Source organism: Uncinocarpus reesii, genomic scaffold (genome assembly GCF_000003515.1).
Source record: "Uncinocarpus reesii 1704 scaffold_1 genomic scaffold, whole genome shotgun sequence".
Lineage (NCBI taxonomy): Eukaryota > Fungi > Ascomycota > Eurotiomycetes > Onygenales > Onygenaceae > Uncinocarpus > Uncinocarpus reesii.
The window spans coordinates 6,985,793-7,013,599 of NW_003052500.1; the positions used below are offsets into that span (position 1 = coordinate 6,985,793).

A 27,807-nucleotide genomic window follows, 5' to 3' on the forward strand; every position below is an offset into this window, starting at 1 on the left:
GGCTTTAAAATTTGTTAGATCTGTAAGATAGTAGACTCTGAATCCCTCTTGCTTCTGTGACCCTCGTCCGCTAACTTCTCTCTACAGGTCTGGGAGTCGTTCCGCGCTACATCAGGCCTAGAACCGAGGTATTCCCTTGAATTGTCAAGGTGCTTCCATGGTTTCTATGCTGATAGCGACAACGTGCAGGTTGCTAGATAATGTATGTTTACTGCTGTGAAGCTAGGGGATGAATCGTGGGGTTCATGACCATCTTTCGACCCAGCTTTGAACCCCTATACTTCAGGGGGTTTGTCGGCGTGGCATACGATACCAGAGTCGAGCTGGTAGCCTGGTATTGAAAGATGGTTTCTAATTCGGACACGCCTCTTCTAGCTTCGGGTCACGGCTGCTCGTCCAGGCGTCGTCAATTTTGAATTAGATATCAAGAAGGAACATACGGTATGTCCCAGCTGCATCCTAATCTCCATTAACCTGATTTTTGGGGCGTCGAAGCTGTCAAAATGTGAGACTGGCTCTCCTCACGAATGTGCCTCGCGCTTTCGCTATGAGATAGTCTGTGGCTTGACTGAAAGTAGCTAGGATAGTAGCTAAGCATACAATACAGAACCGCTTGAACATACTTCATGGAGGCACGATTGCTAGCATGGGTAAACTCCAACCTGTTGTCCGCTACATTGCTTGACGACTATTGCTGATAATTCTCTACCAGTGGATCTAGGAGGTTCACTTGCAGTGGCTTCAAGAGGCCTTTTTGCCACAGGTGTTTCAACAGATCTTAATGGTTAACCTCCGTCCACAACCCTGATGTATACTTTCCATGCTAAGTTGAAGCTCCCCAGTGACTTACCTCAGCTCTGGCGGCAAAGTCGGAGATAAAATTCTCGCAGTACGTGAAGGCCATGGTTTCAATTAACCCTCTCATAAATTAAGCTCTAATATTCGATATTCAGGAGGTGTCTTGCGACAAATGTATGGAAGATCTTCGGTCTAGCATACGAGTGCATTTCTCTCCCAAAAGGTTCTGCTAACAAGCAATTAGTTGGAAATAATTTGGCATATACTAGCATCAAGTTTATGAATGCTAAAAACGAGCTTGTTGCCAGAGGAAGCCATACAAAGTAAGCACGTCCTAGTGTTCTACTCAGATCACACTTCGACCTTCGCCCTGATAACCGTGTAGATATGTTGCCCATGCTTTCAGAGACCCGAGAAACATCGTGGAGGAACTTAAGCCGGAGCCCTGATCCATCCAAACGGGGAAGATATCGACCGAAAAGGAAAATGATACTGGAATCTCACTACCGCCTTTTATGTATATTTAGGAGATACAAAACTATATAGACCTTGTGGAAGACTGTACCACTCCATGTTTCTGAATTCCCAGTGATAGAACCCAATCAAGCCAATGACCTTGAAACATTCATCTCACAATCATATTAAAGCCAGTATTTTTCGAGCCTCGCCCAAACCCCCGCGCCTAATAATTTAATATACAAAATCAGACATTTCTCATCAAACGCATATACTGCTCTCGACCCCTCCGCACAAGCTAATATTTGCGTAACTTCATGCGCTTGAATCAGTCCAGAAGACTTTCTCGCGCAGCGTCATCGAATGCCTCCTCTTCAATTCCACCGAGCTCCTCATCTTCGTCCATAGGAGTCGCATCCAAAGCGGTCATTTCGTCCCCCATGGCCTTGATCTTTGCCTGCGTCATTTCATATACATACTGCCCTATGTGCTCTATGCTTTCCATAGGTGTACCACTGACATCTTCGTCAAGGGCTCTAGAGGTGGGGAACAATTCCCCTGGAACCAGCATGAGCTTATCTGGGCGCTGGGCAAGAATATCAAATGCGGGTTTTAGTTCAAAACATGACTCGAATACTTCACGTCGACCTAAGATATACAACCCCAAGCGCGCACGAGAAAGAGCAACAGTTAGACGTCGGACATCTCGAAGATATCCCACTGTTTTCGTTCGGGTGAGAGACAAAATTATATCTACCACGTGAAGTTAGAGATCAATAACCCGCCACCAACGATAACGGTTGACTTACAATCATTTTGCTCTCCTTGATACTTATCGACGGTTGTGACTATCCTAGGGAGCCCGAAGAGGGAATTTTTTGCACATCTGTGATTCAGAACATCCTTGATCAAAGCTCTCTGGCCAGCATACGTTGTGAGAATGGAAATTTTCGAAGCGGAGTAGCCTAGTAAACGCATATATTGGAATAAGGCGACAGCGTATTCAGCTTCACCCAGATTTTGGATAAAATGTGGAGATGGCTCCCTCTCGCCAGTCCCTTGATAATTCGGTACGTTGATGAATTGGTAATCGTATCGGAATCCTGCATTGGCAATCTTAAACTCTTCTCCATTCTCGACAGTGGGGAGGTTGCCTAGTCTTTCGTATCTCCATTTGAATAATTCGGCAATAGATGGACGTGCCCGACCTTGTTGGTCTAGGGTGATTGTTGGCACGCCTAATCTAACCAGCCGAAGGAAGAGGGTCTGTTCGAAATTCGCATATTGGCGGAATGCTATGTTCTGGACAATCGGAGAATTTTGGAGATGGTCACCGCATAGCACCACCCGTTTCAGTGGTAACTCACCATTTATGGTATTTTGAAGAGCGCAGGGAATCACACTTTCAATTTCGGTAACCTGGGCAGCTTCTTCCATGATAACGTTATCGTAATGGAACCCAAGGTTGGCTATCTCCTGGCGTCTCATTGCGGCATGGGTTGAAGTCATCGCTATAATTCTAGCTTCTTTGACCAAAAGGTAGTTCGCCCTGTCTCGTTGCTGCCGTAATATCTCGAAAGGACGAATATCTTCTAGTTCAGAGAATATTTTGTCGAGATGGCGTTGACAGCCAGCGGCGATATCACAAACTTCTTCCTTTGACGCCTCTGGCTTGAAAAGGGGTTGAGGAGCGTTCGCGAAGAATGAGTGAAAAGGGAAAGCTTGAACTATGCTTTCGCACGATGACTCTTCCAATCGCGCGGTATCCCAGAATTTCGTCCAAGCCGGCTGGATGTGTACGGTATTAAAGTATCCCGCCGTTTCACATGAGTTTCCATGCGCCCCTTCTGCCCCAATTGACGCCGCCAGGCGATCAATTTCAGAAAGATATCCGGACCTATTTTCTAGAAACGACTCCACTCTGCCGAATTTGCTATAACTAGCTTCAGTTTCGAGTTCCTCTTCCCCATGCCCAAGGCGGAGAAGGTGTCGTTCGTCAATATCCAACGCAATGATCTTCTGGAACAATTGGTTGAGGGCTTGATTGCTATGAGCTACTAATAATGTCCGCTCATTGGGGAAATTATGATATATGTTGCTAATAATTTGAGTCGCAACATCAGTCTTTCCTGTGCCTGGAGGCCCAACAATTATGGTTAAACCTGGCTGGGTGCCAGAAACAATGGCATTGACTTGGGCGGGCGTGAACCGTATTTGGTTCATTTTCGGCGTGTCTACAATATAAGGTCCCCGGTTGACGGGTTTATATGTAGAAACACGTATTGAACTTTTTGAAGGCGGCACGGTTTCATCGGGATCACGTCTCCTTTTCCTGGATGGATTCAGCGTTTCCCCCTTGGATTGATTGTCGTCCATTTCCAACACAAATGGCCGCCCAAAACCAGCATTTCTGCCTGCTTCCGGTTCAATGGAGCGATCCGGAAAACTTTCAACAAGATGATCCCAATCCAGAAAAGTGTCTCTATAATCAATAGACTTCACTTTGGTCCCTAAGTTGGGGTAGGTAGCGCTGCGTGGATCTCCATATCCTAGGAAAACTTCCTGTAGCCATGACGGAAGTTTTGTGTCCGCGGTTGTTAGAGCCTGGACTGTTTCAAGAATCGGCTTAAAATTATTTTCACGGCCTTTCCGGCGGACGATCACGTTTATTGATGAATAGATATCGGGTTGGTCCTTTCCGCGTGCGTCTAAATCTGCCTTGTAAGTTCTAGCATCCAAATTGACGAGTAGCCTTCGCTGATTAGGTCGCTGTCGGAAATGACCATTTTGTTGAACATTTTGAGGCTCGCGGATCATACGACCGTTTGCATCGAGGATTTGTACTATTTCTGCACAGCGAACGTGCAATATTCCAATATCCTCAGGTTTATTGGTGGAATTAAATGACAGGGTAGAGATGGGGCTTGTGGCGCCGACTGCTAGCAGGAATATCACATCGTCCGGTCGAAGCGTCTCCCATTCTCGACGAATATTGTCAGTCAGCCGGCTAACATCTAATAAGATTTCAGCACGAACGTGAGCTGGGCTTGCGCTTCCTATTTTCGCTGGTGCTACCTCTATGATGGCGGGCTTGGAAATTGGAATAGCCATCCGTGAGAAGCCCTCGAATGTTGTCTGCTTGGTTTCTCGACTAATGCGTGGCGCCATCCGTTTCACAACCGATTCTAGGTCGGCTTTAATCTCGAAAAACGACTCTGCTCGGTAAAGCAAAAGCGAGCGCCATAAAAAGTCGCCTACGCTCAAATATTGTAGGTTTAACTTTGGAACCGCCAACGGTCGGGAACCATCGTACACTTCGTTCCGAAGCAATGCCGGTTCATACAGTGATTTTTCGGTCGGCAAAACAGATAGATCGGATGCAACTTTTTGAAATGATGCCCGACGTTCGAAGGCGGACACGATGATTTCGAGTAATAACTTGCGGTCCGCCTGGATGCCAGTCTGCTCTGGATATTTTGTCCTAAATCCTAAAGCAGAACACAAACTTTCCAATTGTGCATCGTCCAGATCCGATAGATGCGCCTCTAACTCAGAGCGTTTTTCAATAGAGCCGTAATTGGCGAGTGCAAGAAGAGTCAACTTGCTTTTGAATTGTTTGATCGCAACTCTTTGAAGCCGAGCAAGCCGTTGGCAGTGGATATCGTAGGACTCTTGGGGAGAAAGCTGTTGGCCAGACTGATCATCTATAGAAAATTCAATGAAGTGTCTGAGAAGGTTGTAGAAATCACGCAGCAGCAAGCCTGTTCCAGTTTTGAGGACTGCTGAGTTATGGAGGATCGGTAGGATATGTAGATCCTTTAACAAAGTATTTACGTAGCGCCGCGTGGGTAGTTGACTTTCTAGGTCGACAAGAAGCTCCATGAAGCGTTCGCAGTATCTCATGCTATCGTCGTTCCCTTCCTCAAGTGATTTCAACCGCTGCAAGAAGTCCAAGAGCATGGAGTATAGCCAAGATCTCTCAAACCGGATTCGCGCCTTTCCACCATCGTCCGCCATATCATATCGTTTGGTCGACACGCGCCATGCCCGTTTCAGAGCTGCGGATTGTTCAAGCTGATTATTGCAAGATTCGACGCTGAAGAGGTTGTGCCAAATAGAGATGGAGACGAGGGGTGCGCATTCTTTACGAACTCGGGGGTTCTCTAATGATTGAAAGGCGCTAATGACGAACGAAAGAAGATAGATGCGGGATGTGGTAGAGAGCGTAGAGTCAAGATTCATAGAAAGGATACGGCGGAAGAGATTCGAAAAATCGTCCGGTCGGTCGGAAAAGTGTTCTGAGGCCTGTTAGAACGGACATTGAGCTTGGGGTAAGGCCCAGTTACTTACCCCATATTGGCAGATGTTCCCTTTGCTTGATGCCCACAATCACGGCAATCAACAGGACATGGTAATTCGAGGCGTCCTCCGAATAGGTAGGCCATAAATATCTAACCGCGATATGGTCAGCATCGTCCCGCCTCTAAGATACAGCTTCAACCTACTTCTCTAAAATATGGAGGTTTTCCAGCAGAAGCAGTGAATGAAGCGAAAAGCCTTCTGATACCAAAGGGTCCCAAATGTCACTCTTGATAGTCTCAGGCCTGACCTTGCGCGGTTTGGACGATTTAAGCCAGTGACCTCTCGCTAAAGCCACCCATTGATTCTCCTCCTGAAGATCGTTCACGGTGGGACGCATATCTAAGCTGCGCGCCATGGCTGGGCGCATTTGTAACCCCATCGTGGACTGGATATCTGATGCGCAGAGGCTGCGCTCAGTGTTGCTCCGTCTTAATGGATTGAAGCTCTGGAGTTATGGTTACATAATTACGGCCATTGTTACAAGATACTTGGTAAACTTTCGTAAAATTGACATATTTTGGGCTGTATCGGTGTAATTACATTACACAATGGCCCCATTGCCTGCGGCTTGAGCTTTCATCTCCCTCCAAGCTCAGTTCAACGCTCAACCACATTCAAAATCTGTCCAGTGCCGGCTGCTGTCGCTTTAGCAGTGCTTCGAAAATGGCCGTTGGGGACATTCGCTCAGTCCAGGTCTACCGGAAACACGTTCAAGAGCTTCTAGAGAAAGCAACGGAGGTGAAGCAAAGCTCCGCAATCGAGCCTCCAGTCACAGAGTCTGACTTGGGGGACGCGATCCGTTGGATTGACGACGACGGAGAAGATGCATCCAAGAGCGCCCAGGCGGCGTACGCAGCGGTAGAGACTGCCTTTCGGGAAAAATTCTATCGTCTGTTGGTTAGTTTGGATTTTTCTTTATCACTATCTAGGAATGACTTCTAATTTTCACCATATACAAGGCTACAACGTCCATAAATGAACCCAACTTTGTCGACATATGGAATCTCCTTGACATAGTGTCGATATTCTCCGACAACGGTAAATCGCCGGTAGCACTCTAGACCCTCTTGCCCCGTACGGCTGACAACTTGCCCCTTAGAACGATGCGAACCCGGGCTTATCTTCTGGCTCGTGGAGGAGCTTCTTGATAGCCAAACCATCGATGGCTGCCGCAAGGTGTTTGATTACCTAGAATCCAGGCGCGAGCGTAATACAGCTGTAAGTTCTGCAGGATAGTCCGGCTTAAAAAGATGATATTTCTAATCTTTGGGGAAGAAACATTTCAAGCAAAAGAGTTTGATTATTCTCCGGTCATGCAACGAATTACTGCGGCGACTCTCTCGGGCGGAAGACACCGTATTTTGTGGACGTGTTTTCATATTTCTTTTTCAGTCATTCCCTTTGGGGGACAAGAGTTCAGTGAATTTAAGAGGAGAATACCATACAGAGAATATCACAACCTTCGATGAACTTCCAACATCGGCATCAGCGGAGGAAGATGCTGCAGACGTGGAAATGAGGGATGCAGAACCGCCAAAGGCTCTAGAAGACTCCACAAAATTAGAGACAGCCACGAATTTACAAACTTCTGCTGAGCCTGACGGACAACGCCGCAAGCCATCCACAGCAACCCCAAGCCAAACAGAAGATGCATCAATTGATATGGATGCTCTTTACCCGATATTTTGGGGGCTGCAAGCGAGTTTTTCGTCACCCACGCGACTTTTTGATCCAGAACATTTCGCCTCCTTCAAAAAGGGTCTCGAATCTACCATTTCAAACTTTCAGAAGGTCAGCATTGATTTAGAGAAACGTGGAATGACAAAGGGATCGGAGGAAACTTCGCGACGTGGGATAAAACGGAAACGTACCGAAAACGGATCCGAGGCTGCAAATACGTTCAACCCAAAATATCTAACCAGTCGGGATTTGTTCGAACTAGAGGTTTGCCATTCGCAAAGCCCCAGATTTGGTTGATATGCTGACATGGGTTAGGCCAATGACGTTGCATTCCGAAGGCATATTCTTGTCCAGTCCCTGATCATTCTTGACTTCCTGATTTCGCTCACACCGAGAGCGAAAGCAAAGCTCGCAGACGCTACAAACAAATCTGTTTTATACAGCTATGTTCTTAGTGATGAGGATGTAAGTAAAATATATTTTAGTTGCCGACCCGGCTACTCACGGTTTATAGGCAAAATGGGCAACTCAAATGAAGTCATCGATTGCAGGCTACTTGCAACAGGGGTTAGACGGGAAGTTCTATTATCGCATGGTTGATACTGTCTTGACGAGGGATAAAAACTGGGTCCGTTGGAAGGCAGAGGCATGCCCGGCTATTGAGAAGGCTCCAATTCAAGTTCAGGAATACCTGGATACGCAATCTGGTGTTATGAAATTAACGACAAACAAACGGCTGCGAGCGACACCACTAGGATCACTAGATCTTAAATTTTTGTCAGAGGATGCCAACCTAGGCAATCTAGATCGGCTTAGAGAGGCAGACAGGTAAGCTTCCACAGGGTTCAAAAACACGGATGAGTCTAATTCCATGGTAGATTCTCAAACCCATCACCCGATTCGTACATGCGGGGTATCGCCGATGATGAATTCAATATCGAGATGGCCCAAAATGATGACGAGAAGGAAGAAGCTGCCAGAGGAAAGGCAAGCAAGGCGTGGAGAGTCTTGCGGCTATCCTCCCGCAGTAAGTTAAACAAGTTCGATAAAATCGACGATGGGAAAAACCTCAAAATCCTCTTTGAAAGCCCACCTCCTGAGAAGCCAGGTTCGGAAGTGGAAGGAGGTGAAGGTCAAGAAATTGGGTCGGTGAAAAATGAGTCAACGAAAGAGAACGATACCGTTGAAGGTTGAAATGTGGAAAGCATAGAAAAGATTTTGAGGACGGGCGTACTATTCGACAGTTGACACTGACACAGGATGGCTCTGGCTGAGCATCAGATCATAAGCACCTTCACGAAAAAGGAAGCACTCACGGTGTAATTATGCACCCCCTTTCAGAGAGCTTGTCCTCCCATGGAAGCTTCAGCAGGGATTCGCTGATGATCTCCGAGCGCGGTTGCTTCTAATCCCCCAATCCAGACCTGAAATATGCGAGGCGTTCTCGCAATAGCCCCAACTTAAGAAGGTTTTGCGGAGGATAGCTGAGCCTAAGGCTGTTCCTGCATCACAGGATTTATCGAAACCTGAATTGGGTTTTCCTGCAGAATCTCTAAATATATGACTTGTGCTAACTATAAGGGGACTCGCTCGCAAGGCACGCCGCAAATTTGACGCATCCAGGCACGAAAAATCATCAAAAGCTCGTTCCAGCTTCATCGCCGTCCCTAGCAGCGCACCAGAGATGTCGATGTTTTAAGTCTATTTTAAGCGCTGCCAAAGATGAGCGGTCTAAGCAGGGCCTTTCCCTCGTGTCTCGGAGCTCTAGTAGACTGCAGTTAGGCTATGTCATCTCGGCGTCTTGTGCCCCTGAGATGATCGGAAATTATGTATGTACGTTTAAGCTCATTGACCACATATATGCCGTAGACCCTGAGATTGTGTTTCAAGAAATCCCACTACTATCGGAGGTTTTATCCGTTCATGGTAAAAGTCATCAGCGTCAGCCTTCAGGAGCAAACTGAGACGCTAGGGCGAGATATGTGGGCTCCTGGCATACATATCAAAATTTGATCTGGGATTCTCTACGTGCAGAGGCCAATTAACTAGTAGTTGTGATCTGAAGAAGCTTTTTATAGCACAAAGCAACGAGTTACATAACGCGTTAGCCTTGCGTTGGGGTTTGGGGGTTGTTTCTAACTGGCCTGGCAGTCTCCAGTTTCATCTCCGAGAACTTCACTCGACACCTTAGCCACAGTTGGGCGAGAGAGGAATTGTGGGCAGATTCGTTGCATATTACTCCAATTGGCCAGATATCGCTCTTTGACTGTGTGTTCCGCTTCATGGCACCGATCACACCCAAAGATTGGCATCGGGCCGTCTCCGATTCTCTCTCGGGAATGTCTCAAGACCCAGCGTTCACGCCGATCAACCTGGGCCCTTGGCCATTGAACTATAGGCTTTGGCCCCATGGATGACAGGTGTCGTCGTAGTGGCGAGGATGTGTTTGGCGACGACATCGTCCCCCTGTCGACGGACCCCGCGATTTGGTCTTTGAGCCTTTCGGGTATTAACTCCGTGCACGTCGACTCTGGTTCTTGACATCACCACGCTTTCCAGTCCAATGCCCAGGGACTACTAGCCCGTGGACACTGCAAGGCCCCGACTTGGGGCTGGGTCTTCACTACAACTTCCGCCATTTGCTGCTTCTTGCACATCGAGGCTGCGGGGCCAATGCTGGCATCGTGTTCCTGTTGGTTTACACCACGCATGAGACCGCGGACATCAGAAACGAGCCACCACGAACCCCCAAAAAAGAAGACGATGACGAGAAGTGCCGGCGTTGGCCGATGACGCACATTCAATGAGCATACGATACGAGATGATATGGCCACCCTTCTTCCAACAAGGGGGCCAGGGTAGGTTACTACACGGCAAGAGTGCGGATCTCTTTGGAAGAGTCAGATGAGTTCTTGCAGCAGAACAAGCCATGGTTTACCAGGACAAGCAATGAGGGATCCTGAGAGTCTACCCAACTTTCTGGTTGATTCCTTGCATAAGTTGCCTGTTCCTAGGGAAGTTTCTCTCCAGCAATCCTTTGCATGTCGATAACATGACCGTTAACCAGCCTAATACCACCCTGCCTCCTGCCCCGCACTGTCCTCTTGGTGCAAGGTTCCACACCAGTCATGGCCACCATTATACGCTTCCAACAGGGGTTGCGGACCAGAACCCAGTGGCTGTTCGGTCATATGTTTTGCTATAGATTGACTCCTTATCACTTATTAACTATGGCTGCTGCATCTCTTCTGCTCGGCCCTTCTTTTCCAGACTGACATGCCTCTTCGAATGCTTCTGATATTGCGTCCGGAACACTGCTATAAATCTGCAAATTGTCTATACAAGGTGAGCTGACTTTCTTTATCTTTCTCCAGAGCATGCCATTATTTTTAATATGAGCGGAGGGCCCGCCATATTTGCATTATTCTTTCTTCTAAATTGAACCCCAGCCTCTCTAGCCTCTGGCATACCCTTGATCTCTCCATCGTGGTATTAGATCCCTTTGCTCTCGGGCCCGAGCTAATGGATTTAGTGAGATTTTAACCATACGCTTTGTGTTGGCATTGTGAAGCCTTGAATTGCAGTGGCCAATTGTTTTCATTAAGGGTGCTATCGACCTGATCACGTGTCGAATCTTCTCCTCGACAATGGGGACCTGCGAAACTAATCCAGTTGGACTCTTGAGTGCAGGCACATGCCGTCTCAGTAACACTTGGTCACATGAAAGCGAACCCTACGGCAAGATTGGAGGCACATACCCATCAGCATATGCATGGACTCTGCCCAGTCTCGAAAGACATCGTGTTGAGACCAATGAAAGATACAATGATGAAACAGAAGCACAGTCGCCCTGTCACGATGAACAACAAAGTGAAGATGGCTATCCGTCTATGACCAGCACAATTTCTGAAGAAAAAGCATCCAAAAGGAAAATGAAACGGTTCAGGTAAACCAATTTTTCATTGAATCTCTAGTTTTTATGCGGCCGCTAATTTGAATGCTAATTAGACTCACTCACAACCAGACACGATATCTCATGAACGAATTCACAAGGCAAGCACATCCTGATGCCGCGCATAGAGAACGCCTTTCCCGTGAAATCCCGGGACTAAGCCCGAGGCAAGTTCAAGTTTGGTTCCAAAACCGGTAAGCAGGGAGTGGAATCTAGAAAGAAACAAACGGTGCAAAAGCTGATTTTTACAACAGGAGAGCTAAATTAAAGCGACTATCCACCGATGATAGGGAAAGGGTGCTAAAGTCGAGAGCAGTCCCGGAGAACTTTGATATGGCTAAAGCTTTGCGCTGGCCGTATACGAACTATTCAAAGACACCGGTTACAACAATTTCAACAAATGGTGACAATACGTCTGGAAGAAAGGATCCACCAATAATCATTGAAAGCATCAAGTTTACAGGTGAGGAGTATGTAACTGCTCCGTTAAACAACTTGTCCTCGCATGGCTACTACGCACCGACTCCGCTGTCGGTACCGGAATCTAATACCGACTCTGATGGTACCACTCCCAATCCCTCGATCACCGAACGGAAGATCCCATTCATGCCATGGACATACCCCCAGATACCCACGCCCCCTTTAGAACAAACTGTTCCATTTGAGTCAAGGAGATCTGGGGAATCTGCCTCCCCATCAACCAGTCTTTGGAGTAGGGTATCTTCTGGGAATAACACAACACACCTATCGCCGGCCAAGTTAACACCGCCCACTCTAAATTGCGGTGGGATCACTCCCTTAACACCTTTATCAGCGAAGAGTTTCACTGACAAATCTGGTAAATATTGATATCAATTCACTTAATATACACGAGGATTTGAAGCTAATCGTGCTCAAAAGTCATGAGTTCCCAGCTCGAAGAACGGGGCCCGGCAACCGGTGTTATATCTTCAACTCCGCACTCTGCTTCCTCAGAAGATCAGCTCGTTCAGCCGCGTCCATGCTTTGGTCTTAGTTCGTTTGATATATCTTACCCACAAGACTCTTCGCCAACGATGGGCTTTGCTGCTCATAGTCTTGCATTTGAACCGAACGCTCGCTTCGTTGAGCTACCGTATCCAGTTGACCCTGTTAGGAATGTGTGGGATATAGGGCCTTGAATATTCTCCAGACTCCGATGTATCATGTGGGTGGTCAATGTTCGCTTCTTTACTTCTTTCGGAGGAATGGCTCGAAATCTTCGAGATTCGCATGGGTTTCAGCCAGAGTTCATCTCTTGCCAGTTCCCTTGCTTTGTATTTTATCGACCCTTTGTTGTTTCTTTTGCCATGCATGTGCCCTCTTTCGCGGCTGTTTTTGATTCATATCTCTCTGTTGATGGTTTATGATTGAGCAAGCCCTGTCAGCATTAATGGAATCTAGCGCTTTCGTATTCATACTCCGTACTCCATATGTACGTCGCATTGAAAGTTTGGCGAAGACGAAGATATTTTCGTCTTAGCTTTGATTGGTTTCAAGTCCATGTTCGCCATCGAGCTTCCTGTTTGATTAGTTTGCATCCGAGGTTGGTCAGCATGAGTTTGCTGTAGCCAATCAGATCAAACTTATTGCTAATGCTGCCATCCATGACGCAGTGAATAGACATTCAGTCAAGTATCAACGATGGGAATGGGCTGAGCGGAAATGGTATAAAGAGCCCATCAGGGCACCTGAAATCCTCTAAACTTCCCTAACCTTTTCATCAACATTACAGTGTCTTAATCCCTGCAATTGCTACTCGTTGGAGCTGAAACCGGTAGCAGACCACGATTCAAATATTTGACTGAGAGACCTAACCATCACATAAAAAAGTCAAAATGGTTGTCCCGCCCATGTCCTGCTGTCACTCTTCCAAGGAAGGTTGTGTCTGTGCTGTACAGGCTCGCTGCTCGTGCGGAAAACAACATGCTTTGCATTGCAACTGTGAGCGGGCACAAACCGAAAACGACACTTCAGGGCCAAGATGTTCTTGCAGTATGTCTATCCGCTTATGGCATGACGGCCACAAATGCATGACTCTGACCCCGTATTGCATTATAGGAAGCCGTCCCGCAGGGCAATGCACGTGTGAGCGAGCAGAGTCGGAGAACCACTCTCCCGTCGGCGAGACCTGTCCATGTGGTCGTAGAATAGCTGGTAAGTATAGTTCCCCCAGGCCCTGACATTCATCAGAAGAATGGTATGATTGATCGACCTTTTCGTTCCGCGCTAGATTCGTGCACTTGCGAGAAAGCTGTTGATGCCGGCAATTTCCCTGGCGAAATTGATTTCACCACGAAGGCATAGAAAAACGGGTATCGGGGATTTATCGCGGAGGATTGGAGTCCGGATGGTACTGTTTGGGTGCCACATTTGTCGGGCTATTGAGACCTGGTTAAACGGGCTGTGAACGAAACATATCATCTATCTGGCAACACCAACTTTCTGCACGAGAGATCGCTTGTTCGATCTGGAGCTCGGCTGGTAGCGACTAGCGCCGGAGATAAGATAACGTTTATTATATAAGCAATTACTATTTAAGTTAACTAGTTCAAAACTCTAAATGGCTCCGGCATAAAAATATTCCGTTGGTAGGGATCCATCCGGCAATGTCACTTCAAGATGCATTCAGGGTCAATGTTAATAATTACAGGAGGGCAACGCCACGACCGAACGGACAGGGCTCTCATCAACAATTACGTTGCTCCTGACGCGTTGGCTTTGGCGCTCTAGATCTTCAGACGTTCGAGCACGTCTTCTCCCGTCATCACCCTGAACCCAGTCGCCTTCCTCCGCGCGAATTCCCCTATTGGAGCAAACTGCTCGAGCATTTCCACGATCAATACACGTCGTCCTTCCTCGACATCCGCCATCGGGGGTGATGCTGATGCTACGTTATAACTGACAACCTTGGAGAAAATATGTTGGCGTTGAGTCGTGTGTGAAGCCTAGCTGGACGCGGAGAGTCCGGATAGAGCAAACGACCAGCTCGGTCGGAACTAAACCGGCATAATGTCGACAACTATGCGAGGATTGGTCCAATTTATAGCCGATTTGCGGAACGCTCGAGCTCGTGAATTGGAGGAGAAGCGGATCAATAAGGAATTAGCGAATATCCGGCAAAAGTTCAAGGATGGAAACTTGAATGGGTATCAGAAGAAGAAATATGTTTGCAAGCTCTTGTATGTCTATATACAGGGCTACGACGTCGACTTTGGGCATTTAGAAGCAGTTAACTTGATATCGGCCACCAAGTACTCTGAGAAGCAGATCGGATATCTGGCTGTCACCCTTTTCCTCCACGAACAGCACGAATTGTTACATTTGGTCGTGAATAGTATCCGAAAGGACCTGCTTGATCATAATGAGTTGAACAATTGCCTGGCGCTACATGCGGTTGCCAATGTGGGTGGCAGGGAAATGGGCGAGGCGTTAAGCGCTGACGTCCACCGATTATTGATCTCTCCGTACGCAACCTTTACCTCTCTTGGATGGCATTTGAATAACGTGTGGGCATAGGACATCTAAAGCGTTCGTGAAGAAAAAAGCCGCTCTTACTCTGTTGCGGCTGTACCGCAAATACCCTGGCATTGTGCAGCAGGAATGGGCAGAACGTATCATTTCTCTTATGGATGACCCTGATATAGGCGTTACGCTTTCTGTCAGTTCACTTGTTTCGGCGCTCGCTCAAGATAATCCTGAGCAGTACAAGGGAAGCTATGTGAAAGCAGCCCAAAGACTAAAAAGAATCGTGGTGGATAAAGATATCCCGGCCGACTATATCTACTATAAAGTACCTTGCCCATGGATACAGGTGAAATTCTTGCGGCTCCTCCAATATTACCCTCCATCTGGTACGTTAGATTTACCTCCTTTTGCTCAAATACGGTATTTCTGATGGAGTTGATGTACTAGAGGATACCCATGTCCGCGAACTCATCAGGCAGTCGCTTCAAGAAATTATGAATTCCGCCGTGGATATGCCAAAAAACGTGCAACAGAATAACGCTCAGAATGCTGTCCTTTTTGAAGCAATTAACCTACTTATTCATCTTGAAAGTGAACAAGCACTAATGATTCAGATCTCCGCGAGACTTGGCAAATTCATCCAATCTCGAGAAACAAATGTACGCTACCTAGGATTGGAAGCTATGGCACATTTTGCTGCTAGAGCGGAAACCCTGGATCCCATTAAAAAGCATCAGAGTATCATCATCGGCTCTCTTCGGGACCGCGATATCAGCGTAAGGCGAAAAGGACTAGACTTGCTGTACAGTATGTGCGATACGAGCAATGCCCGTCCAATCGTAAACGAACTGCTCAAATATCTCCAGACAGCCGATTATGCAATTCGAGAGGAAATGGTGCTCAAAATTGCCATATTGACCGAAAAATACGCGACAGACGCGCAGTGGTATGTTGACATCTCACTCAAGCTGCTGCATGTCGCTGGTGAGCACGTTAGCGACGAAGTTTGGCAACGGGTTATACAAGTCGTCACGAACAACGAAGAGCTTCAGGCATATGCCGCACAGAATATACTGGGATACATCAAAGGCGATTGCCATGACAGCCTGGTAAAAATTGGTGCCTATATCCTCGGTGAATTTGGCCACTTGATCGCCGATAACAAGGGCAGTTCTCCCATTGAACAGCTTTTGGCCCTATATGCGAAAATGAGTTACTGCTCAGATCACTCTCGGGCCTTTATATTATCATGCTTTATCAAGTTCGTCAATCTCTTCCCAGAGATTAAACCTCAATTATTACAGGTGTTCGGCGCCTACTCGCACTCTCCCGACTCTGAACTCCAGCAGCGCGCCTACGAATATCTTCAGCTTGCGTCATTGCCAACAGATGACCTTTTACGTACGGTTTGCGACGAGATGCCGCCGTTTTCAGAAAGAATCTCCGTGCTACTTTCTCGCTTGCATCAAAAGAGTGGTGGCACTACGGACAAGCGAACTTGGGTGGTTGGTGGGAAGCATGCCAATACGGATGAAAAGGAATTCATGCTTACTCAAAAACCAAACTTGAGGCGCACCTTCACCACTATAGCCAATGGCACGTCTGGGTCAAATGGGGCTCCTAAAGCTGCGGCTTCAAACGACTTGGCAGGTTTAGATTTAATGACGACTTCAGACGCTCCTATGCCGAATTTTGCAAGCGCTGCACATCTATCACCAGATTGGTATGCGGGCTTCAACCGGCTATATTTTGCTGAAGAGGGTGTCTTGTTTGAAGATGCCCAAATTCAAGTTGGCATACGCTCAGAATACCGTGGCCATCTAGGTGTATGCAAGCTATACTTCACAAACAAAGCGTCGTTTTCAATCGGCTCGTTCACCACTACGCTTGATAACCCCTCTCCCGGAGGCCTAAAAGTTGATACTAAGAGTTTGCCTGATCCTGACGTTCTTCCCGCGAGTCAGACTCAGCAAACGGTGTGTTTTGAATCAATAGGCGCCTTTATTCAAGCGCCAACAATTCGAATATCGTACCTGGCGGGGGCACTCCAAGCGTACACACTTAAACTTCCTGTGCTTATGCATAGATATATGGAAGCTTCTGGTCTAGCTTCGGAGGAATTTTTCAAACGTTGGAGACAAATCGGAGGAGCGCCACTCGAGGCACAATCAACCTTTGGACTAGTGAATAAGACTCAAAGGATGAATGAAGCGTCAACTCGTAAGGTCATCGAAGGATTCAAGTGGAAATTGTTGCCGGGAGTGGATCCGAACCCGAAAAACATTGTCGGATGCGCGGTGTACCAGGTTGAGAGCCGGAAGACTGGCTGTTTGATGAGATTAGAGCCGAATTATGAGAAGCAGGTGCGTGTTCTCTCATACAGTTAGCATCTATTAATAGACCTCTCGCTAACATGAAGTCTAGATGTATCGAATAACTATTCGGGCGACACAGGAAGACGTTCCTTCAGCTTTGGTTAAATTGATGGAAGAAAGATTAAGCCAGGGGGGAGCTAATGACAGCGAGTAGAATAGCATCTTGAATAATGGTCGATCTACCCACAGAACACCACGAACGACATTGGCGGCATTTGAAGACATTTTCGCGGGAATAATTAGGCATTCGATTACTTTGGTGAGCACAGGAGCAATATACATTGTATATAAGGTTTTTGAGCAGAATGTTTGGGCCTTTTTCAGCATGAGCGCACCAGTCGTTCCCTCTTTCTCTTCTATTTTGGTTATTGAACGTCGATAATTTCAGGAGGTCACTTTGGCTTCGCCTTTTGGTGGACGCGCCCCGAATATTGTGCTTCCCACTCTAACCTCATTGCTACCCATGGCAATAGCCCCTTCGAAATCCTCGCTCATACCCATGCTCAGCTCCAGTTTGTCCTCTCCCTCCCATCCCAGCTCCTGGCAAACATTATCCCTGGTCTCTCTCAGACACACAAAATCCTCATTTTGTGTCTCTGGAGTGGTGGCCTTCGAACGAGCAATGGCTCCAATGGTCATTAAGCCCTGCAGTTTCAGCCGCGGGCACTTCTCTTGGATGAACCGGCACAGCTCCACTGCATTCGACGGCTCGACGCCGGATTTACTCTCTTCCCCGGAAGTGTTCACTTGCACAAAGACACGCAATGGTTCCTGTTGCTGGCCCTCCTGGCTGTTGGATCTCTCTCCCCACCCTTTATCCAATAGAGACGCCTTCTTTTGTGTATCTACGCTCTCGACGGCCCAAAGGCCCCTCACGTCTCTGGCTAGGGTGACGCATTTGTTGGATTGTAAACCACCGATGAAATGCCACCTGATTTCAGGCGGGAGGATTTTTGATTTTTCGAGGAGCTCCTGGAGATAGTTTTCACCAAAATGGATGTGGGAGGTTGGTGGACTATGAAGAGCGAGGATATCAGACGCGGGCTTGAGTTTGGAGACAGCAACAAGACGAACTGGATTGCCAGTGGTGGCGGCAGAGATGCGGGAGGTTACCGAGGAGAGATTGGCGAGAAGGGCAGAGGTGCGAGACGGGGAGGGCATTTCGGTGAGAGGTTCCGCAGCTGAGGAAGTGCTCATAGTCGGGGATCTGGCGCAGTTTGACACCGGGTATCTAGGGATGGTTTTGAGTATTGTCATGAACAAGTGAGTTCATTGTACCGAAACCGCAGATGCCATGTATGGCTTAGTCAGCGCATTATCTCCACGTGATATCTCTTGGCGCAGGCGGTCTGTGAAATATTCCACCGAGTTGTGGTCACATGACGGGCTCGGGCACAACGGCTCTTTGCTGTTTGGCGAGAAAAGAAAGACGAACAGAAGGACAAGCACCAGACGGCGTTCCTCAAGAACGAGAGGAATAGCCAGTGAATGACAGACTCGGTGCGAATCGGACGCTCCTCAGTCTCGCTCCCGGAGCAACACATGTGGAACGCGGAACCGCGTCTGCCACACAATACCACCCCTCACCGACTCCGTCTGTTGCCGTCGGCCACTCACGAGAACACCCTAATGCACTCCCCGTTGACCTGCAGCTGCTTGACAAGAAACAATGCTGCAGCAGGATGGCCCCAAGACAGCCAAGCACCCAGTTGCAAACAGTCCGCAACCCACCAGGTCCTGGGGTTTGGCTGTTCTGAATCGCTTCGTAAAAAGAATGGCCCGAGGGAGGGCCTGACGATAGATGATGGCTCGTTGTCAGCATGCATATGGCTATTAGTCTCCTCTAACTAATAATGTGCTGTTGCGATCCCTCGTTCCCCCTTGTTCAACAGTTTGTGTTATCCATTAGCTGACTTAATATGCTGACGCTCCAGAAACTATATCTTGCCCCTCCAGAGTGTTGATTCTCATCTGTTGTTCTTCATTCTTTGGCTCCCAATTATTCCAAGAGCATCATTTAACAAGTCTCACATTGTCAGACTGGCAATAATTTATTGTTTGTTTCACCTTGAGCAAAGCTTATATTACAAAGAACCATGGATACCTCGCGCTGATGCTCAACCATGTCATTTACCTTTGACCGTTCCGTCTATCTTCAAACCTGGTCACATTGAGGCCGACGAGAACCCCGATTCAAGAATTACATCCTCTAATCGCACCAAGCCCCTAATCTTATCTTGCAACGTCCGTCAATATTGAAATTGGACCTCACTGTGGGCTCAGCCACAACATCTGCACCAAATTCTAGTTTGCGAAATCGGTCATTTCGTGCCACCTCTTGCATGGTCTCTCGGCGACGTAACTCCAAAATTCCAACTCATGCGCCATGCAGAACGCTCCAGCATCAGACGGTACCAATTGGTTCGGTAACGACGATGGCCCGAGGGCGTCCGCATCGACCTACGCTTCCACGCTACCCCCGCACAATGAACTAGAGAAAAGAAACCACGTTGAGCTCGTACAAGAGAGATATGAGGCATTCCCGGCAGACGCCATTGCTTCTACGCCGGTTAGCTTCGCTGGGCTGTTCCCGTCGTGTAGAAAGCTCATGATCAGACATGATGACACGACTCGCGATGGGAATTTGAATTTACGGGTATCCACGTTGGTGACGGAATCGCGGGGACGACAATGTGAAGTGATTCTTTTCCATCTACGGATGCTTAATTTACAGGACAGGAAGTTTTCACTCCGGCGATACTGCCGTCAGTCCGGCAGGGAAGTGTGCCATTCCTTAAGGAAATATCGACGGGCTCCTGGCGAGAAACGGGGTGCATCCTTTCCTTGGACCGGCTTTCCGTCGTTTTGGCCGAAATCCAACGCCCAGCGGAACCCTCGTATTGATCTAAGAAGACAAGACTCTGGATATAAATCAGGCCTGGAAGAAGATGCGATATCGCAACGGAAAGAGTGTGCTATAGACGACACCCCTTTTCCGCAGGATGAGCCTTCACCAACGAATACGATAAAATTGGAGTTTTCCAATTACGCTCATGTAGATATCGAGAGACGGGGCTCAAGAATCTCAAAACGCTACGATTATGAGTATTGGAGTACAAAATATCAATGGAGGAGGTCAATCCAACACGACACTTGCTCAGAAACGCTCTCCTACCACCTATACGATTTGAACAAGCCAAAACCCGTTGCGCACATCGTCCCCGAATCATTAGCCCCAATGGAAGCCCTTGACGAAGAGAGCAAGGGTGGTTGGGTTCCACCATCGTCGATATGGATCAGCGACGCATCGATTTTTGAAAAAATGAGCGATATTGCGGAGTGGGTTCTCCCTTGACAGTGAGCTGGATCCATTTTTGGGTTTCAGATGACTGACAACAAAACATTCATAGTGTTGTCGTCGCCACCGGATTAATTGCGCTGGTCGATGACAGTATCAAGCGGCGTTGGCACAGCAGAGAAAAGTCGCGGCCGTCATCTCCCATTGCGTCCACGTTTATCAAAAGCGTAGAGTCGCTTGTTTCAACCAGACTTTTCGATAAAGTCTTCCAAAACCGGTGGTCCACCGGGTCTCAGCATTTCAATTCCATTCGCCAGCTAGTAGTCCGGAGTCATGGGTCATGACAACTGCTTTGGTCGGTGTTTTCACGGGGGATTAGCGACAGATTTCTGTTTGATTCTATTATGTATTAGTTCTTAACTTGATTTCCTGGTCAATGATGTGGACGAGTAACAGCACGACATCGGCTCACGCCTTTGACGCATGCGAGACTTGGGTCTCAGCTTTCATACGGTTGCAAACCTGGGATACCTACGGCGTCTTTTAACGTGATGGTTCCGACGATGCACATCACTCATTTGGCTTACATGAGTATAATATCGTGTCTTGCACACATCCCAATCGTTGGTACGGCCCCTGAGCTGTTGGTCTCTATTCGAGCCAAATCTCCCTCTGCCTCCTCGTTCTTGCTGCAGCGTTCGAGTTTTGAGGACGCCTTTTCCCATCTTTCTCTCAGATGACCTCCGGGACTGCTGGAATGGGCAGCATTCTATGTATCGTAACAAGCCGGTGTTGCCAGGGCATTTTGGGTCAGTCCGGTCTCATTGCGTGGGTTTGCCTACTTTCGGGCGCGGATTTTCAAAACTTGCCGCAGGGAACGGTTCGTGGATCAATTTGGAATTTTTAATGGATGCCCCTGCATATCTTCGGGTATGCGGATGAGACTGGTGCCAGGGAGGTTTTGAATATCCCTTTTTGTAGCTTGAGCATGGAGCCAAACACATGCTCCCTGGAAGCACTGGGCTCGCCCACGAGAGAGCGCCGTGAGAGCGCGATACACAACGATTTGAGTCGTACGGAGTAGTTAGACGGATAACCCACGCGTTCAGGCGTTGAAGGCCGTCACCGTCAAAGGGGCTGACTCGATATCCCGTTGCTTGGGTGTTGATTTCTTTGCCTAATCCCGCTCCAGTTTCAGCCATCTACGATCGATTGATTGATTCAATCACTGGACTCGATCACGTCGTTCTTCCTCTGGGGCTCGTGTGGGATGAACAGGAGATGCACGTATGAATGCCCAACATAGAGCGGTGTTCCGAAGAAAAAGAAAAAGCAGCGAATCAACCCTGCAAGAAATTCGGAATGTCCCCTGTTGGACCATCCACTTTGATCCCAGCCGCTTGCCTGTTGGTGCCGCGTCTGTCTGCACGTCGGCCTTGCTGGAAAGGAAGAATGGATTTCTCAGACGACCACCCAGGGAACCCCCCCCTTTTCGCTGTCTCTCCGGGCTGGCCATTATTCTTCCACTAACTCGTTAGTCCTGGCGTTTCGCCTGCCGAGTCGACCAGCAGCAACTCAGAGATCTGATTCTTTCCCCAGGTCCACTGACCGGGGATTGAGTCCTCAACCAGCAGGACAAGCATTCAGCTGCTTGAACCACACCCTTCCCCCCTCCATGGCGGGCAAGCTCCTGATTCCACTCGTCGGCTATGCCTCATCTTTGTCTCCCTCTCTCTGTGTGCGGGCTTCGCTCCAGTATTTCGATTTTGGGTTCTCGCCATTCTGCCAATTGATGTGCTGGCAACTCTGCGCTGGGCCCATTGCGAAAAGGATCTCCGCTGCCCAACATGCCCTCGCTTTGCTCTCCACAACGCATCCGCCCTAACTTGGTTCGAGTTTTCTCATGGATTGCTTCGTGATAATTAACCGGCCCGATTCGATTCGATCCCCGGCCTTTTCACCGAAAAGGGAGAGCAAACATGAAAATACTAAAAAAAAGACCGCTAGGGCTAAACCCCTCGCCCCGTCAACCGCCTATTCGCACCCAGACTGGGAGACGATATCATATTGCATCCAACTTTATCCCATATCGCTACCCCTCCACATCGTGATGCTCTAGTGGGGTAGAGATGATTCCTTCTTTGCCCAATCATTTGCTTTCCGCACTCCCTTTTATTCCTTCGTTCCGGAGGATAGGCAGGCGTACATTTGCAGGGTTTCCTCGTTCGTCCATTTAGCTTGTCATGTTCTCCCAAAGATCTATCTAATGGGAGTGCAGCGGGCCGACCCATCAGCCTCCTGGCACCTTGTCTGGGGGTTGGAGGAGGGAGTTTCGCCCAACTACAACGCATGGGGGAAGAGTTGCAAATGGGTGGTGCCGTATGAGTGTGGACAACTATGACATATTGCCATCCTACTTCCTTATGCTGCATGATGCCCGGTTCTTTTATAGGACCGCCAGGGCCAGAACCACTCCAGTGGCGTGGAATCAGACGCGAATCTCTAAAAGAACCTCAGCTCGAGCGATATATACGCTTCCCTTCTTGGCTCTGTGTCCTGTTCATCGATCTGGCTGCTATAATATCCTCCAGATTCCCCCTTTCGATGCTCGAGTTGAATTTCTGCATTACGAAGATAGGAAATCCAAACGTGAATACTCCCCCCTCTCAGCGCTTCGACACAGCGAAAAAACGGCCGCATTCCTTTCCTTGCCTAGTAAGCTCCTCCGGCATTGATGTCTGGCACAGGGTTTCTAACGTGAACGGGATAGCTCATACACTTCCCCCCTGTTTTTATCCCCAATCCGCATATACAAGATGGCTACTCCTCCTGTCAACGGAGTTACTCGCCCCACATGGCAGGAAAAGCTTCAAGGTCCGAATTCTCCTCAGTCTGCAAGGCTATAACAATGGCTAATATACGATATAGACCATTGCAAGCTGTCCCTCCTGCAAGCGCCTGTTTTCAACCTCGTATCGGACCGCCGAGGTAGCTAATTCCATTACCCTTATATTCCGTTCTATCGAAACCTTTCTTCGTCTTTTGAAATTTGGTCTCCATCCGCCACCTGAAAAATACTGCTTTGCCCCTTTTTCTCTCTCTGAATTGCGACTATTCATCGAAGAGACAAGGACCAAAACACAAGTTGTTGCGGAAAACATGATGTTGACCCCTTTTCCTTTTCAGGAGGTCGAACCGCCTGGTCCAGCACTGTGACCATCCAGGGCAACAACTTTTCGGCTCGCTATTTCTATGACGGCCAATACATCCACAATGCCAAAGAAGACGCTGCAGAGGTTGCATACACAGTGTTGAGCTCCCGCGTGTCTCCCCCAACCTCGACCACTCTGCAGGGGCAGCTCTACGCACAAAACCAACAGAACTCTCCAAACTCCCGGCCAAACTGGCCTTCTTAGCTACGTGCTATTGCCGGCCTGGGCGGAATATGTCTCTCCACGAATCAGACGCGGAAACATTCAGCTGTTCCTCCCTACCGGCGTTCCATTTAAATGGAAAGGTGCTTTTATATCGACTCTTTCGTTCAGGTTTCACCACGTTCAAGCGAGATTTCAGCCTTTTAACATTTTTACTTTTCATCACATCGTTGCGCTGTAACCGCATCGCCTTATCGCGCACTTCATTTGTGTTTCCTTGCTGGTTTCCTCCCCACGTCTTTCACGTCTAAGGAAGCTGTTTTTTTGTTTTGAGGGTCTGTACGCTTGAGACAGCAAAGATGGATTGTACTGCACAGATTGGAAAACACGGCAAGGAAAACTTTTGGCTATTGGGAAGGGATTAGGGCATCTATTTGGCAGGTAAATTGTGGAGGCTTCTTGGATTCGGTTTTGGCCCCATTTGGCTTTGATCTAGTTTGGCATCTACAGCTTTTTTCAACCGGTTTGGGAAGTAATCCCACTATTTCAAAGACTGATCTCTGCAACTGTTTTCAAGTTGCATCGCCTGCCTATTTACGCGCAGTTGCGTATATAAGTACCGTAGCAGTGTATCTCTCCACTGCAGGTTTCAACACTTGCATGATCTGCACATTTGCCATCGAGATCATTCCAGTTTGCAGGGGATGTTTGCGAGTGGGTATGTTGTATGCTCAACACCCGCACATTGTATGGGGAAGATCGCGCTCCGGACCAAAGGTCTCCTGAAGCGAATGATCCATAGCCCCTGCCGGCCATGTGCATATGCAATGCAATGCCACCGTCGAGTTGACATGTAGCATATCAAAAGGCAGCAGCCGCGGCCTCACTCGCCCAGCTCAGCCACTCTCTGCCTGCTTTTCAACGGCGGAAGACGCAGCATGCCAGATTTAGAACTTCATCGACCCAGCGGTGAGATCGTTTGGCAGATTTCCATCAACCGTGGGCCTCGAGTGCCGAACGTGAAGATATTGGCAATCAGCCACGGCGCATCAAGTGCGGATTTCCCGATTGCCGGGCTTAACCGTGCAACTTCCAGCTGGCCGAACAGCAAACCGTCAAGGGCGAGTCCGACGACATTCTTCGTCGATGGTTTTCGTTCAAGGCCGTCTGCTTCAATCCTGAACCCGACAGTCGTCCTTGTGCACCCTTCCACGCCCCAGCTGTGCAGCGGTGACCGTCTGCTCTGCAACAGACCGGGCCAATAGTTAACCAAGGCGGAGGAGATGTTGCAGGATCCGCAGAGACCCCAACCCCACGATCCACCAGCGACCCGTCGACCGCTGCGAGACCGGAACGCCCAACGACGGTCGCCCTCACACTCGAATCTCCCACTTGGCCTCCCTCGGTCATGGGGAACCGACACCGATCCATCCTGGCACCCAATCGAGCCTCACGAAGACCCTATCATACTGCGCAACCGAACGGCGAACTATTGCTAGGCGGTTAGACAAGGAGGCCCCGGAAGTCGTTCAGGGAGGGAAGCACGAAAAGAAAATATTCCGCGGCCCAAAATCTAGCGAAAGGCCCGAACAAAGTTCCTTAATTGATCGACCATGCAGGCCTGCGACCGTTGCCATCGCCGAAAGTCACGATGTGATAAACAGGTACCGGTCTGCGGCCCATGTTTGAAGGCTGGCGTTCCATGTGCCTACACAGATCGCTCCAAGGAGCCTACGTATAGAAAAGAGGTTGTCGAGAGACTAGAACGTCGCCTGAAGCAGTGTGAATCGACTAACCGTGCTTTGGCTGCTAGATTGGCCAGTGCTAACAGCCAGCTCGCCGCAGCGACGGGAGTGAAGGGCATCGCAGGCGAGGATAGGGCGGATGCGTTATCAACAGCCCATCCTCACGACCAGCATCAATCGCGTTCAGAGAGTGATAATGAAGTGACAGACGAGGTGTCGTTTCTATCGCTAACCGCCGCCGGGGAGAGGCAGTTTCTCGGATCTGGAAGCGGAGTGCTCTTTGCCAACCTTGTCCGTGCTACTGTAGAGGCAACTTCAGCGCCTACTTCCTCAATCACGCACAAGAGCAGAGAGTTTCAGCGGAATTCTCCCTATCCTCCCAATGGCCTGCCGGCCTCCTTTTCATCGACTCCAAAGACGGATATCTCCCAAATCCCTCCCGAACAGTTCGCGCGAGACCTCCACCATGCATATTTCGAGCATGATCATATTTGCTATCCATTTCTCCATCGTCCTACCGTCCTTGCGTCGTTCGAACAGATATATGTGGACCCATCCTTTCTGGATCGTGACCACTCCGCTGCATTTGTATATTATATGATATTGGCGATATCTTCCGTTGACTATCATAAATTCGATTGGCAGACGAGACCTGATGCGGAAAACTTTCACGCAATTGCGTTGGCTAGGCTAAATGAAGTTCTGCAGCTTGGTGGGATCAAGGCCCTGCAGGCCATTCTTTTGCTTGTGCAGTATCGCATGAGAAGTTCGATACAGGACACTTCTGCAAGTACGATCTGCCCTTTCGGCTGCATAGGGTATTTGGCAGTTTCGCTAATGAGCTCTAGGTATGTGGCATTTAGTCGGGGTAGCTGCGCGAATTTGCTTTGAATTGGGCCTTCACCGAGAGCTAGTCTATCAGGTTCGGCAGAAGCGTGATCAATCTGAGCTCAGTGCTACAGATCAATTCAGTCAATCTGAAACCAAGCGTCGATGTTTCTTTTGTGTTGTTGCAATGGATCGGTGCGCTTCTATCCAGCCCTATTCCTGTACATTCGATCGGCCTGTTAACTCAGTGAATCATTAGTGTCGTAAGCATCACACTTGGGCGGCCCTTTGCAGTCCGACTGGAAGATATCGATGTTTCTCTCCCCGATTCTCAATTCGATTTAGATATAACCCCGCCGGGATCGAGTTTCTATCCCTCAAACGGGGAGACATTCTCCCGTACCGCCCTATTCGTCCATATTGTTCGTTATCGGATACTATGCGGCAAGATTCTTGCTTCGTTGCACAGCTCACAGCGCTCTCGGCCCAAAATTGAGGCTAGTTCTGCTTTAGAAATGAGGGAGAATTTGGCAGCGGAACTTGAGGCATGGCGCCACGACACAGTTTCCCTCAACCTGCCTGCGGTAGACTTGACGAGCGCAATCCCAGGTGATAGATCGAGTTTTCGCGCTCATGAATGGTATGAAATTCTTTATCATAATGCGATACTAATGCTTTACCGTCCATCTCCCGCCTTTTCCGCATTGACTGTAAAAGCCCCAGTGGCGATACAGACCATTTTCATGGCTGCCAAACAATCTATCACTCTATACGCTCATTTACATCGCTCCAGAAGGATCAACTATACATGGATCACCCTACATGCGGTGTTCATGGCGGGCCTTTCTTACGTTTATGCAGTCGGTCGCCATTTCCGAGCAAAACGTCGACTCGCAACTGGCGGTCACCCGACCACGATGCTGGATGAAGATCCATCGATCATAGAAATCGTCAACGAGACGCGTGCCTGCTCAAACGTGCTCGTAGCCGTCTCTGAGCGATGGTCAGCTTCGCGGCACACTCACGAAGTCTTTCACCGCCTTAGCGACGCCGTTCTCGCCGATGCGATTGAACTGCTCAGCTCTCCGCCGCCATCATCATCGACAGCCGGCCAGCATTCGCAAACCCCTATACCCATGGCCGGACTCTCTTCGCCATCCAACATGTCTATGAGCGGAATCGCCCCGATGGGAAATAATAACATGGAGCCATCGTGGCCGGTGCCCGAAATGGTAGCAAGTCCGCCGCTGGCGGTGGATTCGGTGCTAAGGGACTGCTTTAGGGATTTGCAGAATATTCATGAGCATTCCTGTGGAGACGATCCCATTGGGAGGTTGTCGCAGGATTGGCTGGGAGAGATTGGCGGGATGTCGTTGGACGAAGTGCAGATTTGGGCAGGATAAGAGCGTTTCAGCGGATGAGCTGAATCGCATAACTGTCCTGCTGAATTCAA

At 48.7% G+C, this 27,807-nt stretch overlaps 7 protein-coding genes across 7 annotated transcripts; 5 read left to right on the top strand and 2 right to left on the bottom strand.

Annotated features, from left to right (window-relative positions):
- Positions 1-1,582: 1,582 nt before the first annotated feature.
- UREG_02633 (uncharacterized protein) lies at positions 1,583-5,995 on the bottom strand (the record flags this gene model as incomplete). The annotated part of the gene is made up of 4 exons (XM_002543071.1): positions 1,583-2,007; positions 2,064-5,552; positions 5,605-5,705; positions 5,760-5,995. The coding sequence occupies 4 exons, from the start codon at positions 5,993-5,995 to the stop codon at positions 1,583-1,585; spliced, it is 4,251 nt and encodes a 1,416-aa protein (XP_002543117.1).
- Positions 5,996-6,279: 284 nt separating this feature from the next.
- On the top strand, positions 6,280-9,837 carry UREG_02634 (uncharacterized protein; the record flags this gene model as incomplete). The annotated part of the gene is made up of 10 exons (XM_002543072.1): positions 6,280-6,513; positions 6,576-6,654; positions 6,716-6,834; positions 7,009-7,560; positions 7,612-7,761; positions 7,811-8,124; positions 8,175-8,485; positions 8,878-9,129; positions 9,448-9,564; positions 9,695-9,837. The coding sequence occupies 10 exons, from the start codon at positions 6,280-6,282 to the stop codon at positions 9,835-9,837; spliced, it is 2,271 nt and encodes a 756-aa protein (XP_002543118.1).
- A 1,106-nt stretch (positions 9,838-10,943) lies between these two features.
- Positions 10,944-12,408, top strand: UREG_02635 (uncharacterized protein; the record flags this gene model as incomplete). Its single annotated transcript, XM_002543073.1, has 4 exons — positions 10,944-11,242; positions 11,305-11,442; positions 11,503-12,086; positions 12,149-12,408. The coding sequence occupies 4 exons, from the start codon at positions 10,944-10,946 to the stop codon at positions 12,406-12,408; spliced, it is 1,281 nt and encodes a 426-aa protein (XP_002543119.1).
- A 1,870-nt stretch (positions 12,409-14,278) lies between these two features.
- On the top strand, positions 14,279-17,263 carry UREG_02636 (uncharacterized protein; the record flags this gene model as incomplete). The annotated part of the gene is made up of 4 exons (XM_002543074.1): positions 14,279-14,733; positions 14,786-15,120; positions 15,182-17,097; positions 17,159-17,263. The coding sequence occupies 4 exons, from the start codon at positions 14,279-14,281 to the stop codon at positions 17,261-17,263; spliced, it is 2,811 nt and encodes a 936-aa protein (XP_002543120.1).
- A 230-nt stretch (positions 17,264-17,493) lies between these two features.
- On the bottom strand, positions 17,494-18,653 carry UREG_02637 (uncharacterized protein; the record flags this gene model as incomplete). The annotated part of the gene is made up of 2 exons (XM_002543075.1): positions 17,494-18,340; positions 18,607-18,653. The coding sequence occupies 2 exons, from the start codon at positions 18,651-18,653 to the stop codon at positions 17,494-17,496; spliced, it is 894 nt and encodes a 297-aa protein (XP_002543121.1).
- Positions 18,654-19,495: 842 nt separating this feature from the next.
- UREG_02638 (uncharacterized protein) lies at positions 19,496-20,464 on the top strand (the record flags this gene model as incomplete). Its single annotated transcript, XM_002543076.1, has 2 exons — positions 19,496-19,678; positions 19,844-20,464. The coding sequence occupies 2 exons, from the start codon at positions 19,496-19,498 to the stop codon at positions 20,462-20,464; spliced, it is 804 nt and encodes a 267-aa protein (XP_002543122.1).
- Positions 20,465-25,394: 4,930 nt separating this feature from the next.
- Positions 25,395-27,757, top strand: UREG_02639 (uncharacterized protein; the record flags this gene model as incomplete). Its single annotated transcript, XM_002543077.1, has 2 exons — positions 25,395-26,374; positions 26,614-27,757. The coding sequence occupies 2 exons, from the start codon at positions 25,395-25,397 to the stop codon at positions 27,755-27,757; spliced, it is 2,124 nt and encodes a 707-aa protein (XP_002543123.1).
- Positions 27,758-27,807: the final 50 nt, after the last annotated feature.